At 47.5% G+C, this 21,305-nt stretch overlaps 1 protein-coding gene across 3 annotated transcripts in view; it reads right to left on the bottom strand.

The window, feature by feature from the left end:
- The window catches only part of LOC144947958 (sperm-tail PG-rich repeat-containing protein 2-like), a 37,310-nt gene that overhangs the window by 1,370 nt on the left and 14,635 nt on the right, over window positions 1–21,305 (bottom strand). The window contains exons 10-16 of one of the 3 annotated variants that reach the window (XM_078877397.1): window positions 20,897–21,041; window positions 8,490–8,623; window positions 6,084–6,167; window positions 5,394–5,535; window positions 4,947–5,062; window positions 4,490–4,563; window positions 2–302 (exon numbers count right to left, since the gene is read on the bottom strand). In XM_078877397.1, coding sequence (XP_078733523.1) covers window positions 299–302; window positions 4,490–4,563; window positions 4,947–5,062; window positions 5,394–5,535; window positions 6,084–6,167; window positions 8,490–8,623; window positions 20,897–21,041 — 699 coding nt within the window. In that variant the 3' untranslated portion in view covers window positions 2–298. The other 2 variants (XM_078877396.1, XM_078877395.1) reach the window with 2 other exon arrangements.

The following is a 21,305-nucleotide window of genomic DNA, read 5'->3' as shown; positions in this document are numbered from 1 at the left end:
AAGGAAGCACGGAGAAGAGAGGGTGACGAGTGACGACAAGCAATCAACCTGTAAAAGGGCGGAAATCGCCAAGCGTCGACCAAGCGAGCATCGGAAAGGACGAGCAGCAGCGTATGAGCAACAAAGGCCATCATTCATCGCCGGAGCGCTCCAAGCCAGTGAGCGCGCACAGCCGCGTGGTCCAGAGCTCGAGCCAACACCGCCTGAAGGGCGAGTGTCCGTGTGAAGTTGGCAGCGATCAAGGAGAGAGCGACAGCAGCAGCACGACCCGGGCGTCACCGAGCGTCGTGCCAACTCGTCATCTAGCAGTAGAGGGAGAGAGAGCGCAAGAGCAGCACGACTCGGACGTCACCGAGCGTCGTGCCGACTCGTGGAGTAGCTGCGCGCTATCCGACGACGGAATCATCGCGCACCACGACGGCGAGCGTCGTGCAAACTCAATCGAGCAGTGGAGAGAGGAAGGCAGCACGGCTCGCTGCGGCCACGCCCAACCCAGAGAGAACCTGGCCGCTGTTTGTATATTCCCTCCCACACCACACAAGCTAACGACACAACTCCCGGCTCTAAGAAATTAGATTAATTTTACAAGGGACAACGCACACACAACACGCACACGAATAAGACTTTAAAAAAAAATGTCTTTGCGTTTCAAAAAGGGTTGCCAATTCAAGGTGGTGCGTTCAATATCAACTGATCGTGCAAAGCAGTTGCTGCCGTCGAGTTACATGAATAAGAAATGTTTTAGTCATTCATTTTCGTTAATTGCATAATCTTGCCCATGAAATTATTGACGTATACTTGCTTTTGCATACTAGAGTGTCATGTGTTTGTTTAGAATTAAAATTGCTTAACACCAACTGTTCGAGTGCTTCTTTCCAAGTCCATGCAAAACTGTCTTATTCCTTAGAACTGTATCCTGTGATGAGATATGAAACTGGAGACCTAAAATAACATAACACACACTAAGATAATCAGTAAATGTTTAATCAATGATAATCGTGTTATACTGATTGATATAACTCTGGATAAACGAAAAAAAGCTTAATTATCATAACTGCACACATTAACATAATCGCAAGCATCCGCATAAATTACTACGATTATCTCCGTGATTATCATAATTTATGCATATAATTACCACCATTATCATAATTTATGCATATTAATACACACATTAACATAATTAATGCGATTTGCGCATTTTTCGGAAAATTATTAATTTCTATTATTTTTATCTAAATTTCATAACCCAACACATACAACAGCCCCCAAAGTGCCTGCTGGGTCACCTACACGCAGACCGTCTGACACCCGCGACCTCTCTCGTGATCAGCCTGCCCAGGGTGGCACCTCCCGTGGTGTCACGACCCCCGCCAACCAACCCCGCAGAGACCACGAATATTGCCGGGGCGTGCGCTGCGCCTATCGTGGCCGGCTCATCGGAATCCTCCGGGATAAATTAAGATTCTGATCTGTTATATCTATCTTCTGATTACAAACTCACACACCTATACCACCAACAACATATGTTAAATGTGGTATGAGCTTTCCCAGAACTTATCCAATTGCAAAACTTTCTTAGGGAGTGCAAGTTTATGTTTTTGGGTTTTGACGTTGTGTTCAGGTGATAACTAATATTTTTAGAGCTGCTTTTTGTTTTTAGTTTGTTGTCCTTCCCCCTCACCTCTGATTAGCACGGTTGGCTACGTACAGAGCGAAATAAGTTCCACATACACACACAGAAAACTCGCAAGTGCAGAATTTGTTTTAGTTAAGAAAACTGTGATCGCACCCGTAACCCAATGCATGTGCACACCAGAGGAGATGACGTCACCATATATCAGTGTTCTTCACTCATTTTCAGAGGGGGGCACTTTCGCTGATGAGACATCATCAGTATTGAGGGCTGCCACACATTTGATGGTGGAAGGTGTTTTAACTTTGGCGTATTGTCGGGGTCAAACGCCAGAGCCCGCGAGTGGCCCGCGGGACGTTGCAATGCAGAAGAAGAAGACTGCCACACATCGTGGTGCTGCACAGACACAGTCACAAAGATCCCCCGTGTAGCCCTGTTCTGAGGAATTATGAAGACCGGCAAGGCACATGGAGGCTGTGGGTGACAGGCCCCACATCCGGCCACCTTTGTCTCCCTAGTGGTGAGATTTACACTGCCACCAGGTACTCATTTGAGGCTGAGTCGACTTAGGGGAGGCTCAGAACCGGATTAGATTTAGCTTTCCAGTGAAGTTCGACTTAGCCAGGAATCAAACTCAAATTACTGGGCTTATAGCACAATGCGCTAACTACTGTCCCACCCCTCCCCACGATATGCAGACATGCATACACACTACACACGATACACACACAGCCAATTATACATATTTTTCCAGTAAAATTACGTTATTATGTAAAATTAGATTGGTTAAACAATGATTAATTATTATTATGATCATCACATGCTGAAAAGAGTTATATTCCAATTGTTTGATTGGTAGGATAACAAAAGCTCATGTTGATTACTGTTGTGGTTCATGTTGCATCGGGACTTAATGACCTTCAAGACGCCTGATTTCAATGCTCAATCGCGTGCCCTGGAGATCTGAGATGCACAGAAAGATCAAGTGTGAGTGCGTGTATACATCCAGAGTTTTTATGTATCTACAAATGTGGTCGTTTATTGAGAATGTGTGTAAATGTGTGAGTGGTGTATTGGTAAGCATATACTGTATGTGTTTCAGTTGGTGTTTGATGGATGCTACTGGGCAGTTGTAACCAGCTGCCTTCCAGCAACAATGGAAGGCAGAGGGGCTACGCTCGCTACAACGAGTGGAGCGCCGGGCGGCTAAAACACAGCAAGTTAGCACATTAGGGGGCACAGGTGGTGCATTTGTCAGTCTCCTGCCAGCGGACGTTCAATACTTAACGTGACCTTAAAGTGCACATAGCCTGGCACAAGCACCAATGACGATTATCTGAATCGGTCCTGGGCCTCCCCCAGGGTTGACTCAGCCTCAAATGAAGACCTGGTATGATGTCTAAACATCACCAATGGGGAGACAAAGGTGGCCGGGTGTGACACTTGCCACCCATCCCCTCGTGTTCCCTGGCGTGAACCGCCAGTGCATGCACCTAACACAGGTGCAAGGCTCAGCCCTCTGATTCCTTTGACCATTTCATTTCTAACCCTCTTGATGAGAATTGGGCCGAGAATCCCGAAGTGAATTACACATTAACAGTTCTACCCATCATGCCATGTACCAGCAGTATTTTTTATATTTACTTTTTTTACATAAATGAGATCATTTAGGAATACATTTGCGATTATTAAAGGGTTTATTGGTTACTCGGGAGCTATTATTAGGTAACAATTCAGATGCCAAATTACAACTGCTCATCAGGGAGAATATTTACATTGAATTCTCATCATGCCCCATGGTGTGAACAATTGCAGCCTCCAACTCTGATTATACTATGTAACACGTTTTTTGTTCCTGGGTAGTAAGTGTTATTTTATAATTGCTTATTTCTCAAAGTTTAAAAAATGGATATTATTCCCCACAAACTTTGCTTTAGTGACCAGGACTTTATGTGAAGGAATGACACAAATGCACACGTTTTTTTCTCATTGAAAATAGGTAAATTTATAAATGTCAGTGTCCCAGTCACAAAAGCAAAGTTTGTGGGGAATAATAATAGCCATGTTCTGTACTTTTGAGGCGTACCTAATTGGGAAATAACACTTACTACCCAGGAACTATTTTTTTTATAAATGTGTTCCACAGTGTTATTAATGGAGTGGATGATTAACTTTGCTTTTGTGTCCTGGTCACAAAAGCAAAGTTTGTGGGGATTAATAGCCATGTTCTGTACTTTTAAGGCATAAGCAATTAGAAAATAACATTTACTACCCAAAGTTCCACAGTATAAATATCCACTTAGCATCTATAGTCTCTCTATGTGCTATGAAGATGAGTCATCGCCTGAAACGTTCCCTATTTCTATTTTTCTAGGCCACAGTGTTATGGACGATTGTGGAGTTTTCATAATTGAGTAACTGTGTGGTCAAGTCAGGTTACTGGGTGATTGTGTGATTGAGTCGGTCAGTAATTTAATGCATGTGGGGTGGATGGGTTTTTGGATGAGTGAGCGATTGATGGAACGGTGTGAGTGACTAAAATTATAAATTAACTGAGTGAGTATGGCGAGTGAGGAAGTGTTTGAATGACTGGGTAGTGAGTGGTGTGCATGAGTTTGTTAATAAAAAGACAAACAAGCAATGTGCTAAATTAATGACATGATGGAGTAAACACAAGTGATTGTGTTTACTACTGAGTTGGTCGATAAGCAGTTGGGTGATAAGATGAGTAGGATGAGTGGCCAATTGAGTGAGTGGATGAGTGAGTGCGTGAGTGATGGAGTGAATCAGTAAACTGGTGAGTGAATGGGCAAGTGAGTGAGTACGGTGAGCAGGTGAATGAGTTTTCCTCACCGAGTGTTCATTTTCAGTGGAATCTTTGCTCCCAGGGTCACATTAAAGGACTGAGAACGAGGAAGGGGGGCACACTGAGACAGGCAGAGGCACAGGGAGGAGAGGGGAGACGGATGACTCGAGGCAGGGAAGGAGGGAGACAAGGGAGTGAGAATGAGGAGACGTAGTGATGAGAGGACACAGCGAGAAGGGATGACAGGGGAGGAGAGTGCAGACAAGTGGAGACACGGGGAGGAGGGAGACATGGGGAATAGGAGGGGTACAAGATAAGGAAGGAGTCGGGGAGAAGGCAGACATGTGGGATAGGAAGGCACAGGGCGGTAGATGGATGCAGGGAAGAAGATATGTTATTTATAATCACGTAATAAGCTATGCTATAGGTGAATGCAATACGTTCCGTGTGTGTGTGTGTATATATAACACGGTTGAGAGTCAGGTGATGTGCTAATGTTTGTACCTCGTATTCTCCAGGCCCTGGGCCCGGGGTTGATCGCTCAGTAAAGCGGTCCTCACGGGACACCAGCAGAGACAGGCGAGGGCAAGCCTGAGGCCTCAGTTCATAATGGCCAGGGCCTGGGCAAATGGTAAGAGGTGGACAATATCACACGATAATACATATACCATTAGAAGTTCATTATAAAAAACAGTAAGTCGGTGTATGAGTGGGTAATGAGTGTGTGATTGAGTGGTTGTGTCAATGACTTATCATTCAGTGAGTTTATGAGTGGATAAGTGAGTTGTGGGTGGGTGGGTAAGCAAGCCATTTACTGGTTGAGTGAGGGAATGAGTAGGTCGTTGATACACTTAACTGAATTAGTTATTAAATAGGTGAGTGAGCAAGCAAGTGCGTGAGTGTGCGGGTGTGTGAATGAAACGAGTTGGTGTCTAGTAAGTGAACTCCCACCTGGAGTGCCCTGCTGTCTGGGCACTGGAGACCTGTAGAGCAATGAGCTGGGCACAGGCATTGAAGTCCGAGTACGATGGGGTGCCCATTTCTTTCTCCTCACCACCTCGCTCACATCATAGTAATCGGGGCCAGGGATGTCCTGCGAGGGGAGGTGGAGAGATGTTTTGGAGATGGCAACACCTCAAACACTCACTCTACTACCATTAAAAGTCATAGCCCTACCCTCTATGGGTGTCACGGTGGCGAAATGTTAACTATCTTGGCTGGTATACAGGAGGTCGTGGGTTCAATCCTGACTCTGACATCTGGTCTTTCGAGTTTGCATGTTTTCCCAATAGTCATGTGGATTTTTCTCCGGGTCGTCCAGTTTTCCCTCCATATTCAGAAACGTGCATTTAGAGTGTTTGGCTGCTATAAATTTCCACGTCAAAAGCCACTTCGTTGAGCTATCATTTGTGGCCAGGTCACTTGTGAAAAAGAGCTGTATAGCCCAGTGGGCCTTACCTGGCAAATTAAAAAGTTTAGTTTCATTTTTGCTTAACTCCTACCTTTTAAGCCCTGGGAGATACTATTTATATTTAAGGGCAAATAAAGAAAAACATCTTAACCGATAATGCTACCACTACCCTTACCCCTAACACTAGCCCTTCCTCTAGCACCAGCCCCATGACTCTAACCCCAACTCACCTGATTCAATGTCAAAAGTCGTGGAGATTTGGACAGAAAAACGGAGCAGGAGCCATTGTGAGTTCCCGAGTCAAGTACAGACACCTACACAGACACGACGGGGAGACAAGGAAATAGACATGAAACATTCAGTTTAGACTTAGGTATAGGACATCAGTTGCAAGATATTGATCTCAATTTGATCAATGCCACTGGGATTTTTCTCCAGGTCCTCCGGTTTTTCCCTCCACATTTAGAAACATGTATTTAAGAGTATTTTGGTGCAATAAATGTCCACGTGATACTCCACTTCTCGTTGAGCTATCCGTTGTGGCCAGGTCACTTCGGAAAAAGAGCTATGTAGCTCAGTGGGCCTTTTTTGAAAGCATGTCAACCACAAAGAGAGTATGCATCTTATTATGAGGTTCTATGTTTAAGCATTCATATTCATGAGGTCGGATAATATTCTAGAGAAAGTATTATTACAAAAGTTAAACCTCCCTGTGCCTAACTAATTTGGAAAAGCCTTTTTGCTTATGAGGAATGTCTGGATTTCTGCAAATCCTCCAATAAACATTGTTATTTTTATAATTAAAGTACAATCCGTTACTATAAGGTGAATTGTATTTACGCTTAATTAACAGCTCGCACACTCCATGAACATGTCACACGTTACAAAACAATAAACTCAAGAATTACAAAGAATTACACACCGGTGTGTTGGAGAGTAATATTGGTTGCAAAAGCCTACGTGGTAAACGGAAGGTAAGATAAATGTGAAATAAACTAAAGGGGGCATGGACAGCGATGAGACAGATCACGTGGATGCTTTGAAGCACAGGGCCCATGGGTTCGTAAAACCAGGGCAATCCTTCGGGGGTGTGTGGGTCCCAGGGAAAATTACACACCGTGTGGGCTGCCCCTAATGCCTTTCAACTAAAACAGAACTACACACAGTCTATCCTCCGATAACACGGTAGTAGTTGCGTTCTTGAAAAACACCGCATTATGGGAAAATCGCGTGAAAATAAATAATATAAATTAAAACAGTCTACAATAACGAGTGAGATGCATACACAGGCTGAACAAAGACTTGAGGCGTGTGGGTAGCATCGAGAAGCATCCAGTAGCATCCCGCCTTGTGGGATGCTGCTACGCCGAGGCAGCCACACAACCGCTTGTTCCTTCTCGCGCGACGTAGTTCCATTCACTCGATCGCGTTATAGCCAATTTGCATCCCCGTTATAAAAAAAATTGTTCCCTGAACACATTCACCACGTTATATCCAATTTGCGTTATGAAAACACGCATAATAGGAGAACAGACTGTATTACACCTGACACTGTGACGTCGCAGCGCAGCGGGCCCCCCAAAGCATGGGGCCATTGCCTCAATTCGCTGTACACCCTAGGGACGGCTCTGACTGCCACCACACACAATGCAATTGAAGACAATCCTTCGGCACCCGGTTAGGTTTTCTTAACACAATACACGAACCGCCGCAGGGAGTTGAAGCAGCCCAAGGCCCCAGAGTTGGCCTAGACGTCCCGCGGATCTGCACCCCAACAGCAGCCGCCACTCTTGTTAACACTTCCACATAACCAAATCTGCTCTACAAACAGCCAATAGGCAACCGCCGTACAGTCAATTAGAGCTTGTCATACCACGTGCTCAGTGACACACCAATGGGATGTCTCCAGCACGGTGGCTAACGGTAAAGCCGTTATGCAGTCACATGTTCGGCTCTCGAACAATAGGAGGCTTCCACTGCTGTGTCTAACGGCAGAACTGTTGTTGCATCACGTGATCGCCGCTAGTTTAATGGAAGGCCACCCGTGCCGTCGCTCAACTGCAGAATGGAAATCTTAAATCGAGTTTCATTATAACAAGTATAACAATAACGAGTTTTACACTAAAAAAATAGGGTTCATATAAAGGACCACTTCTAGCGCCCTTACACTTCCTCGGCCAAATACGCGCGTTTAGAATTGTTACACAAGATTAGCAGAGCTCTACACCGCACACGACCTGATGCAGCTTCTTTAGCGTGGACCATATTGCGGTTGGAGTTTTATTTGTTGCGTTCTGTTTATCTAATTACGTCGGGTGCATTTCCGGCATGTTCTGAATTTCCGGTAAGCTGTAGTCTGCTTCCGAAGTTTCTGTTTGATGCACCTCCAATTAGCGCAGTTCACTACGGACAGTGCGAAAGTAGTTCAACATACATACATTATTCTGAATCAAGATCTTTATTTATATCCGATGAGGATTTATATCCGATGAGATATGAAGCTCTTTTTCATAGATGTCCAGTATTTGTATTAATCACGAGGCAGCAGGTCCCTTGCGTCCCAACTGAGACTCTCTACAGGGTACGCAATGAATGCCCCAAACTGAGGAGCTTCTGTGTGGGGTGGGGTTAGTCACGTGATAGTGTGCTGGACCAGGGTCATGTGACTGTGACTGCTCTCTCATTGGTCGAGGGGCCGAGGAGCCGAAGGCTGTCGCCATGGAAACCACGCTTGACCCCGGCGATGGTGATAACTGGTACGAGCCGGGGCCTGGCAACAACAAAACGAAAAGAGCATGAACAATAACAACAACAAATACAACGATACGTCAACATATTTCCAAACATTTGCTATATTTTGCACTCCTATCGGTGTTTATATTGTTTGTTGTTATAACTTTCTGACCCGCCCCCTACTGGACATCTGTGAAAAATTGCTTCATAGCTCATCGGATTCCTTCCGTCTTAAGTAAATATTGTGATTTTGAAACAACCCATGAACTCAATGGATCAGTGACTGCAACAGCAACAGATGCAGTCACCTGATGCACAAATTTAAAATTAAAAACTCTCCAGTAGTGTGCGACTGTGGTCATCTAGAACACACCGTACAACGTATAACGATGCAATGCCTCAATATACACTCCGCTACTCCTGACGCGGTTATCTGGCTTGACCACCTGAATGTGAAATTGTAGTTGTTCCTCTGCAGTTGTTCCTCTGCAGGAACAACTGCAGAGGAACAACTACTGCTGGAACAACTAGATCGTTTTCTTGTTTTTTTCGGTAAAGTCACGTAGAAGGGAAGTAATAAAATAATACAAATAAAATAAAACATAATAAAATAATTCTCACGACGTTTCGGCTACAACGCAAGCAGCCGTCTTCAGGTGAAGAATGAGACACTGCCAAGCTAGGAGCTTATATATAAGCTGAGTTGGGGGTGTAAGAAAAGCGCCTTAACAAAAGAATGTGCATATCAAGAGGAATTTAGCATATTCATGGGAAATGCGTAGGAGGTGGGCGGGGGGGTTTCAAAGTCATATTATGCCCATGCATTATGCAGGATCAGCAGCACCAAAGGGAGGGGGCAGGGGGTAGCATTAACAAAGGGAGGGAATGTTAATAGTATGTAGAAGCAATGAAACATGTGAATGGGAGAGCGGTGGTAGGAAACCTGCAGCGGAGCAAATAATGCACTCCCTGTGGAGAACACAAGATACACAGTTAATGCCAGTGAGTGGACTGCGGTCTGAAAGTCACCGTAAACGTGAACAACAATCAGTTAAGATCCGAAATGGTTTATTACGTCCTTCCAATGATTGCTGAGCCAGAATCCATCTTCTCGGTTGAAATTGTCTCTGTGTTTGTATATGTGGATCGCCTCATGAACGAATCTCTCATGGTAGCCAGATGGCTTGCAGAGAACCTCTGTCTTGGAGAAGTCAATGTCATGTGAGCCCACTGAATTGTAACAGTGATCTTCCACGGCTGAGGTGTTTGTCCTACCGTGTTTCAGGTCTGCTTTATGTTCACGGATGCGGTCCGAGACATGTCGTTTGGTTTCTCCAATGTAACTGCTACCACAGAGGCAACTTAGTTTGTAGACACCAGGGTATTGTATGTCTGGAACCACGTATTTTACAGACGGGACCAGATCACGGATTTTATGTACTGTGTTGAATCGGACCTGAATCTTGTGTTTAATCAGGATTTTGGAGATCTTTTTTGTGACCCCAGCAATGTAGGGTAAGGTGATGGTTTTGAAAGGCTCCTCAACAGGATCCTTCTTGATGGTTGGAGTGATGGCTTTACGGATTGTGTAGTCGGAGTAACCATTAGCCTTAAGAGCTTGGCGTACGTGTTTGAGTTCACTGGCAATGTGTTCCTGGTCGGAGATGCATTGGGCTCTATGGTATAGAGTCTTGATGAGGGAGTTCTTCTGGGATGGATGGTGGTTGCAATCCGGTTTTAGGTAGGCATCCGTATGGGTGGCTTTCCTGTAGACAGAATGGCTCATTGAACCATCAGGTCTCCTTTTAATTAGGACATCCAAAAAGGGTAGCTTGCCATCTTTTTCGACTTCCATGGTGAATCTGATGGCTGGGTGTATGGAATTGATGTGGTCGAGAAATTGGTCTAGAGCAGGCCGGCCATGTGGCCAGATGACAAAAGTGTCGTCTACGTACCTCTGGCCACATGGCCGGCCTGCTCTAGACCAATTTCTCGACCACATCAATTCCATACACCCAGCCATCAGATTCACCATGGAAGTCGAAAAAGATGGCAAGCTACCCTTTTTGGATGTCCTAATTAAAAGGAGACCTAATGGTTCAATGAGCCATTCTGTCTACAGGAAAGCCACCCATATGGATGCCTACCTAAAACCGGATTCCCACCACCATCCATCCCAGAAGAACTCCCTCATCAAGACTCTATACCATAGAGCCCAATGCATCTCCGACTAGGAACACATTGCCAGTGAACTCAAACACGTACGCCAAGCTCTTAAGGCTAATGGTTACTCCGACTACACAATCCGTAAAGCCATCACTCCAACCATCAAGAAGGATCCTGTTGAGGAGCCTTTCAAAACCATCACCTTACCCTACATTGCTGGGGTCACAAAAAAAGATCTCCAAAATCCTGATTAAACACAAGATTCAGGTCCGATTCAACACAGTACATAAAATCCGTGATCTGGTCCTGTCTGTAAAAGACGTGGTTCCAGACATACAGTACCCTGGCGTCTACAAACTAAGTTGCCTCTGTGGTAGCAGTTACATTGGAGAAACCAAACGACATGTCTCAGACCGCATCCGTGAACATATCAGACCTGAAACACGGTAGGACAAACACCTCAGCCGTGGCAGATCACTGTTACAATGCAGTGGGCTCACATGACATTGACTTCTCCAAGACAGAGGTTCTCTGCAAGCCATCTGGCTACCATGAGAGATTCGTTCATGAGGCGATCCACATATACAAACACAGAGACAATTTCAACCAAGAAGATGGATTCTGGCTCAGCAATCATTGGAAGGACGTAATAAACCATTTCGGATCTTAACTGATTGTTGTTCACGTTTACGGTGACTTTCAGACCGCAGTCCACTCACTGGCATTAACTGTGTATCTTGTGTTCTCCACAGGGAATGCATTATTTGCTCCGCTGCGGGTCTCCTACCACCGCTCTCCCATTCACATGTTTCATTGCTTCTACATACTATTAACATTCCCTCCCTTTGTTAATGCTACCCCCTGCCCCCTCCCTTTGGTGCTGCTGATCCTGCATAATGCATGGGCATAATATGACTTTGAAACCCCCCCACCCACCTCCTACGCATTTCCCATGAATATGCTAAATTCCTCTTGATATGCACATTCTTTTGTTAAGGCGCTCTTCTTACACCCCCAACTCAGCTTATATATAAGCTCCTAGCTTGGCAGTGTCTCATTCTTCACCTGAAGATGGCTGCTTGCGTTGTAGCCGAAACATCGTGAGAATTATTTTATTATGTTTTATTTTATTTTTATTATTTTATTACTTCCCTTCTACGTGACTTTACCGAAAAAAAACAAGAAGATGAAGCCCTGCAGTCACGTAAGCTTTAAATCGAAATTTAACTAGATCGTTTGCACATTCACAGTTATGTTTTCCAAATCTTTCCATATATGTATCGTGATCTATTAGCTATATTTTTGGATATTTGTAGAATCCTTCATAGATTTAACAAAATATTTTTTTAGGATTTTTTTTCAACATTTAAAATTAACTTTTAGTAACTATGATATCTTGAAAAAAATGTAGATCTTTAATAATAATAATTACATTTATAACGTGAGCAAATTTGCAGACGTAATGGCCGCAACTCAGAGGCGCTGAGCCAAACTCAGAGTCGCTCGAAAGCATGATTGTAGAGGTGAGTTTTTAAGTCTCTCTTGAAGGAGGCGATTGAGGTGATGCTGTGAATGTGCAGCGGGATATCGTTCCAGACTGTTGGAGCTGCCACCGAGAAGCGGCGCATAGACATGACCATCCTGGATCTTGGTATCAAGAGGAGGTCGTGAGTCGCGCTGCGTAGGCATCTGCCGTGTGCTGAGCTGCAAGTTGTCAATAATGAAGAAAGGTACGGCGGACAGGCAGATATGAAGGTATTGTGGCAGAGGCAGGCGATCTTGTATATGACCGAGAGGTCGCAAACGGGTTTTGATTCCTTACCCGTACCCGGCCGCACCAGGGTTGCAAACGGCTACCCGTACCTGGCTGGGTATCGGGTACAGGTACTAGTACCCGATACCCGGCCGGTTACGGGTAGCCGGGTATCGGGAAGGGTACGGGTATCAGGTACCCGATTGCGACCTCTGGGATGAAGCGATGTTGCAGGTGTAGTGACATAGAATGGTCACTACTGTGTCGGCCTGTACGAAGGCTGGGGGCCCCAAGGGGGTGCCTGGGGGTCACGTGGTGGAGGGATCCGGACCTTCCCAGAGGTGGGGGAAGTGAGGCGTGTCCTGGGAAGGGAGGCGTGGCCTGAAGAGAGCCAGCCATGCCGGGGCGGAGCCAGCCACGCCAAACCAGATATAAGCGTGGTGTGAACGCAGAGCGAGGCTGTTGTACTGTACTCCGAAGTGAAGACATCATGGGTCGTCATCCTGGGCCAGGCAGGCCGTTGCCTGCCTGGTCCAGTCTGTGTCGCGTTCCAGAGTGTTAGTGAGTTGAGGAAGGTGGTCACCACCTCATGTACAGCGTTATGTTACCTACCGTTTAATAAATAGTGTTGCCTCCAAGCTGCGTGTGTGTGCACCTAATTCGAACCCACTACATTTGGCGTCAGAAGTTGTGGAAATATAAATATTGCTAGGTGTTATCCTAGGGAAGTAAAATGGGCACACGAAAAACAAATACAAAACTCATCTGGACGCCTTCGTACGACGGGGATGGTGTGACGACCATCCTTCGGACAGCCCCGGGGATGGCAGCCCCGGTGACAGAGAGAGAGAGATGGCGCTGCACGCGGAGCGGCGGGACTGGCATCGCACCGCTGCTTCGCCGCCATCGGGAACGGAGCGATGGAGCCGCGGGGAGAGGACACCGTCGTCTCTGCGGGGGCTGGCGGGGGAGGCCCGGGCATGCGGACCACGCGGTGGGCCCGCCATTTCGGCGGCTGGTCGGGGCGCGGTTCCCGCCAAAACGCCGCTCCCGCCATTTCGGCGGCGGGTCGGGGCGCTGTTCCCGCCAAAACGCCGCTCCTGCTGCCAAAATGCCGCTCCCACCGACATCAACGCCTGCGGAGGTGGAGTTCCACACGTTCGGGTGGCGCCCCCGTCTTCTGCTCGAGCGCGAGGGTGGATGGGTTCGCAAGAGCAGGCCATATTCACCATGCAAGATTCTTCGGGCCGTCCCAGTGCTCCACCTTGCCGCCCTCCGCTATTCACAGTTTGCCAGGCGAGTCGTGACATGACAAGCACCCGTCCCCAAGAAAAATAATAATAACTTCACCCATCTTGCGTGTGCCGGGTTGCGATCGCGGGTTTTTTTTTTACTCGCTGGTTTGCGGAGCGTGTTCGTCCGGTTGTGTGCGTGATAAATTGACGCAGCTTCCATGCGGGTGTCTGCTTGTAACAAGTGTTGTTGTTAATTACTGCATCGAGATCGGTATCTTCTGGGTGTAGTTAATGATTAATTCGTTGTCGGGTGTCCCGAGCTCTGTTGATATCCTGTAGGTTGCCGTGTTAATGACTCGTGTTGTTACATCGTTTTGTTGCGAAATTGCCATTGTTATTGTGTATACTGTATGGAGTTTCGCTCGTGATTGTCACATGTAACTGTAAGAAACTTTGATCGTCATTGTTGCCAAGGTACAGACCGTATGGAGCTTTGCTTGGAATTGTTAACAGTGTATGGACTGTTGGGTACTTGCTTGTGATTATTTACTATGTACGGATTGTCTGGAGTATTGATTGTGTGTGTTGCCATGTGGGGACTGGATGGAGCAAATGATTGACTGTACGAATTTCATATACTGCATATACTGTATTAATCAATTCGGCGATTCTTGGGGTTTGTGTATAGTTTTTTTGCTCTCAAAATTCGAATGCCCTGAGTCCCATGGTTAATGTTGAAGGGGTTTTTGAAATGACAGGTTCGGTGTGTTTCTACCTCACTGGTTGGCTCCTGTCCGTTGTTGCACAGATGATGTCTTTTGTGCGGGAATGCCCCTTGTGTTCTACAACGATCGGGGGTGCGTTTCCGTTAATTGCTGTCAAATTGCGTTGCTCTCTCCACTTGCTTGGTACAGCTGCATGCTGCAATGCGAGTCTCGGAGATGATGTGTACGGATACGGGATGTGAGGTGTATTGTTGTGACCATTGAATATTCGGGATCGTCACAAATTGTGCGTACCTGTTCGGCATTGGATCAGTTCTGTGGGGGATCATAATTCAAATTGTATGTGTTGTGATGGTGTTAAATTGCGATGGTGACATGCTGCCAGGGATTTGGAATTGTGGTGCTGGCTGTCACTTATCTTGGGGCGCAGATCCTGACCAAGATGGCCCAGTGAGAGTTGCGTGTCTAACACGAACATTGTGGTCCCGTCATGCTGTGTCTGACGGCTTGACCTGACAGCCCGGAGATCGAGACACTCCGTGGTTTGTCTAGCCTAGTGGGCTGTGCGCTCACATGGCTCAGAGAGTGTGGTCCCGTCATGCTGTGTCTGACAGCTTGACCTGACAGCCCGGAGATTGAGACACTCCGTGGCTTGTCTAGCCTAGTGGGCTGTGCGCTCACATGGCTCAGAGAGTGTGGTCCCATCATGCTGTGTCTGATGGCTTGACCTGACGGCCCGGAGGTTGAGACCCTCCGAGGCGCGTTGAAACAGTGGGCTGGGGATTCGTAAGGTTCAGGTGGAGTTGTCTTGTTACGTTGGGACTGTATCCCTCAGTTGTTAGGGTGCATGTTGTGCAGTGAGTGAACGATGGGTCGTCTCAGCTCGGTCAGTACAGCTATATGCTGCGATGCGAGTCTTGGAGAGAGACTGGGTCGTCTCAGCTCGGTCGGTACAGCTATATGCTGCGATGCGAGTCTTGGAGAGAGACTGGGTCGTCTCAGCTCGGTCGGTACAGCTATATGCTGCGATGCGAGTCTTGGAGAGAGACTGGGTTAAAATCCCCCCGATATGGCCGACGCGTGCTACTGGTTGTGATGCCGCGTCGGAAAGGCGGTGGGGTGGTAAGATGGAAATTCCCCCCCCGATATGGCCGACGCGTGCTACTGGTTGTGACGCCACGTCGGAAAGGCGGGGGGGTGCTAACGGGTGACTGTCATGTCCGAAGAGCGAAGGCGAGTGTTCGTTGAGTGATGCCTCAGGAGGGTTTGGTTCTCGTCACAGGAGGCAGTATCTACCTGGCACCTTGGAGTCGCCGGTTATGCCGACCGGCTATGGACTGGGGGGGGGAGTGGAGCATGCGTCAGCTACTCCTGCTCCTCCTGGGGGTAGGGGCTGTGCCCTTTGGGCCACTTCTGGTTCCCCAGGCCTGGCCACATGGACTCGTTGAAGACTGGCTGCTCTACATGCCTCTCAGACTCCTTGCTCATTGCCTACGCCGTCGTTCCAATGGCCACATTCACATGTCAGTGCATGCGTGATTCTCACGGGGGGGGCTGTGCTGGAGCATAAGTGGGTTAGCCAGTTTTCATGTATATTTGTTGTTAATTCCCCGTTTTCTGTGCGGTTCCCTTTTACCCTCGTCGATTCTGTATATATTACGTGATTGTATTTCTTATCGGTCGCCGGTCATTTATTGATGTTGCTGGTTCGGAGGCACACCTTTTCGATGTTTCACAGTTGTGTTACAGCCGGGGATGGCTGTGTGTTTATACAGGGGGGGGTGATGTAGTGACATAGAATGGTCACTACTGTGTCGGCCTGTACGAAGGCTGGGGGCCCCAAGGGGGTGCCTGGGGGTCACGTGGTGGAGGGATCCGGACCTTCCCAGAGGTGGGGGAAGTGAGGCGTGTCCTGGGAAGGGAGGCGTGGCCTGAAGAGAGCCAGCCATGCCGGGGCGGAGCCAGCCACGCCAAACCAGATATAAGCGTGGTGTGAACGCAGAGCGAGACTGTTGTACTGTACTCCGAAGTGAAGACATCATGGGTCGTCGTCCTGGGCCAGGCAGGCCGTTGCCTGCCTGGTCCAGTCTGTGTCGCGTTCCAGAGTGTTAGTGAGTTGAGGAAGGTGGTCACCACCTCATGTACAGCGTTATGTTACCTACCGTTTAATAAATAGTGTTGCCTCCAAGCTGCGTGTGTGTGCACCTAATTCGAACCCACTACACAGGCGCGGGTGGGTTGATTCTAGGAACTTGAATTGTGAGAAGAGACAAGACGTTGAGAAATGAGTGACAAACGGTTACTCACCAGTGACTCACGGTCTACCCGTACCCATACCCGGCCGCACCAGGGTCGCAAACGGGTACCTGGCTACCCGTACCCAGTCGGGTACGGGTAGCCGGGTATCGGGTAGGGTATGGGTATCGAGTACCCGATTGCGACCTCTGATATGACCCTACTGGCGATGGGTAGCCAGTTGAGAGCACGGAGATAGGCTAGTGAGTCGAGACGGGGATGAGTGTGGCCAATGACGACGCGTGCTAGGTTGTTTTGTAGTCTTTGAAGTTTATTTAGGTTGCCAGCGGAGGTCCGGACTAGGACGGAGTTGCAATAGTCAAGGCGAGACCCAACTATGCAACATGCCAATGTGTTGGCAATTTCAGTGGAGATGAGAGGACGTAGGTATCTGAGAGCCTTCAGGTGAAAGTTACATGAACCGATGATATGGTTGGTTTGACGGTCGAAGGATAAAGTTGAATCTAGGATGACACCGAGGTAGCTGAAGTGGTCGGTGAACCTGATGCTGTGACCGAAGATGTGTATGTGTGTTGGGAGTGCTGCTGAGTTGAGACGTTGCTTGGTACCTAACATGATGGCCACTGACTTTTTGGATTAAGGGCTAGGTTGTGTGCAGTGAACCATTGTTGCAAGGCGGTGGTACATTCTGAGAGCCTCTCGAATCCAGATGCATTGCTAGAATCGATGGCGGTGAATAGAATAGTGTCATCTGCATATGAGTGATGCTTAACACCGAAGCTTGCGATGAGCCGGCCAATCGGGGAAGTGTAGGCTGTGAAGAGCAGGGGACCTAGTACAGAGCCCTGGGGAACCCCACATAATGCTATTGTTTCAGGCGATGTGGACATGCCCACCCTGACTGAAGATTGCCGGTCAAAAAGGTACGAAGCTATCCACTTGACTGCTGAGCCACAAATACCGAAGTCGGATTTCAGAAGAGAAGTAAGGAGCGAGTGGTTGATGGTGTCGAAGGCTGACGAAATGTCCAGACTTACAAGTGCAACAGTTGAGCTGGAATCAATGATCGTTAAAATGTCATCGAGCACTCTAGTGAGTGCTGTTTCTGTGGAGTAGTTTTGACCGTAAGCTGACTGGAAGCAGCAGTAGTTTGCGGAGGAGGTGATGTGTGGTTTTAGCTGGGCGAGGGCTAGTCGTTCAAGGAGTTTTGAGAGGTTCAAGAGATTAGTGATGGGACGATAACTAGATGGGTCATCCGGGTCGAGACTTGGTTTCTTTAACAAGGGAGAAACCAGGCCAGATTTGAGGTTGGATGGAAAACACCCCATAGATAATGAGGCATTTGCGATGTTCCTGATCATGATGGCGAGTTCCGGAGCACATTGCTTGAACAAGGAACCTGGGAGCACGTCGAGTGGAGATGACTTCAATTGAAGTGATTCAATTAAACAGAAAACGTCTTTTGTAGACACCGGCTTTAGCGTAATTAGAAGAGTGACTGAGTGAGTGCTTACAATTTTAGGTAACTTTAGCGGGGTACAATGGATGTGTGAATAGACATGCACGAGTTTGCGACGGTGATTAGCTTGTTAGTGAAGTAAGTATTAAAAGAGGTGGCAAGTTTCAGTGAGGCAAGGGGATCGCTAAGGTGAGTGACCATGGTGCTACCAGGATGTAGAAGATCTTTGAGGGTTTTCAATAGAATGCCCGGTTTTCCGGTTGCTTTTTTGATGCGTTCTTCAATGTAGGAGGAACGTGAGACTAGGATCAGTTTGTTAGTTTTCCTGCAGTTGACTCTGTAAGCAAGTCGGTCAGCAGGTAGACCACTGCGGGATGCGATACTTTCAAGGCGCCTCCTGGTTCGCTTAGCAATGATGGCGTCTCTTGAGAGCCAGTGAGTGTCGTGGGAAGACTGCCTAGCGGTTTGTGATTTTAATGGAGCTAGTTTGTCCAGCACCGCCCTCATGTCAGCTTCTAGTTGGAGAGCGCAGACGGTTGGATCCGATGATGGGGATAACATTGAAGGCGAGTTTGCAAGGAGGTGGCGTAAAGCAGAAAACTCGATACCTTTGAAATTACGTGAGTTGCGGGTGAATTTGATGGTGATTGGCTTGAGAATTTGGAGGGAACAAAGTATGAGGCGGTGGTCGGAGTAACCAGTTTGGAAAACTCCCAGTGCAGTGATGCGTCGATGCTGGTCAAGTTCCAGAACCAGCAATTAAATTCACCTGTAAGCACGAGCCTGTGAGATGGGTTAGGAATCAGATATAGGAATTCCGAAGCTCGTTTAAGAAGGTATTGATGCTGCCATCTGGAGGGCGATAGATGGAAATGATGGAAAAGCACTCGTTGTTAGTAGTGAGGGATACGGACTGGACCTCGAAGGTGGCGGGAGCCATCGGTAGATAGAGTTCTTTAATTTTCAAGTGTGCAACGACCGCTAAGCCATCACCCCACTGGGGGGGGAGTACTCCATATTGAGTGGCGTTACCCACTCATGATTATTAATGAGGGGTGGGGGGGTGTCCATTTGGAGGACGTCACCTGCTCATGAATATTAATGAGGGGGGCTGGTCGATGTGGAGTGACGTCACGAGCATCGTATGGGCTACATACACGCTTGTCATAACACACACGGTTAGATATATACACACCTGCCACCAGTCGTACATTACTAACAACTGTAATTCGCCACTACGTGGCAGTGACACGACCACGGCGCTTGTGCCAGGCTATGTGCACTTTAAGGCCACGTGAAGCATCGAATGCCTGCTGGCAGGTCACGGGACAGACCCAGGTGCCATGGGTTGACTAACTGAGATGACTGACAAATGCACCACCTGTGCCCTCTACTGTGCCAACTTTCTGTGTTTTAGCCGCCCGGCGCTCCACTCGTTGTAGTGAGCGTTGCTCCTCTGCCTTCCATTGTTGCTGGAGGGAGACTGCCTCCAAATGCCTAGGAGCATCCTTCATGAGGCGACTATCCAGAGGCCGATCTTGACACTGCTGGTACTGGTCATCATTGCCAAGTCCACTCAGCTCTGTATCCTCTCGAACCACATCATTCCATGGAACATTACCAAGGTCACTCGCCAACATCCACTGGGGCTATGGCCGACGCTCTTGAAGTGACGAGCCACTGATTTGGACATAATTTACGCCGCAGAGTTGACAGAAAAATGTTAGACAAATCTAGCGCCGAGGCACGCACTGCAATAAACCAGATTTGTGGAGGTTCAAATAGACCTATAGTTGTTTGCGTTTATTCATAATAAAGGTTTTTGGGTTAGATCGCGTTGTTCATCAATGTGTCGGAACCCTCCACGACCCGACACGGCCAATCAGTAAAAAATGTGTCACGTTGACAAAAGACAAATAGTTCACTACTTTAGCCCACCGGTGTGTTGAAGACTGGATCCACAACATTTACAATTTGAGTACGACGTTTCGCTAGTAATTACATTCAGCATCTACGGGCGATTTGCCAGACTAGTGAAGGCATCCACCAGCTCCCGTGCAGGATGGCGTCATCATTGTTGAACCCCATCAGGATTCGAGATCAGAGGCGGAGGTGGGGGTTGTGTTTAGTTTGTTGTCCTTTCGCCGTACCTCCGATTAGCACTGTTGGCTATGTACGGTGCGAAAGAAGTTCAACATACGTACATATGGTGCGTCACATAAGATGGACGTTTTGATCTGTGTATCGGTTGAAGTGAAGGTATGCATGTTGCATCTTCGCCGATTGCATGGGTTGGTGCCTGCATGGGTTAGTGCCTCTTGTTATTGCGGGTGAATTGCATTGAGCAGGTGTCTGAGGATTTTGTTTCTGCATAATTAACGTCGAGGTGGTTCCTAAATGTGTCATTGAGTGATACCTCTATTCTTTGGGTCTTTCGGTAAAGTCACGTAAATAGGTAAAAAAAACTATCTACGTGACTTTACCAAAAGACCCAAAGAATATGAATTCCTGCAATCATGAAAGCTTTAAGTCAAGATTGATACCTCTATTTTAAAGGCCACGACTGAACGAATGTTGCTGTTTGGTCTCTGTTGTGCTTGCAGTGTCATGGTGTTGCGTGTTGCTGCTGTGGCATCATTCATGTTTGAGTGTTACAGTTGTGGCGTTTTATTGTTTTGATTCGGTATTGTTGTGGCTGTCTGGTCGTTTTTGTTACCTGGTGTTTGTTGCTGTGGTTGTTGGAACCTCGCCCCCGATTGGCTAAACGGGGCCGACTTGGTTGCTGCAGTGACAGCTCTGGTTTCCGTGATGACGGAGTAGGAGGCAGGGCTGGGGGTGGAGCTCATGCGACTTGTGAACCTCTACAACAACCACAACAACCACAACCACTGCAACAACAATAACAATATACACCACTACTACAACTACTACAACTACTGCGACCGTTACAATTACTACAGACATTTCTATAACAATTATAACCACAGCAACTGCAACAACAAGAGACAAAGATCTGCAGTATAGCCCAGTGCTGTTCACGAGCACCAATGAAGGCCTGCATGGCACACGAGGGGATGGATGGCGAGCACCACCCCCGACCGCCTTTGTCTCCCCAGTGGCGATGT

This window comes from Lampetra fluviatilis, chromosome 47 (genome assembly GCF_964198595.1).
Source record: "Lampetra fluviatilis chromosome 47, kcLamFluv1.1, whole genome shotgun sequence".
NCBI lineage: Eukaryota > Metazoa > Chordata > Hyperoartia > Petromyzontiformes > Petromyzontidae > Lampetra > Lampetra fluviatilis.
The sequence above is the reverse complement of the archived record's forward strand: the minus strand, read 5'-3'. Positions and strand labels throughout refer to the sequence as shown.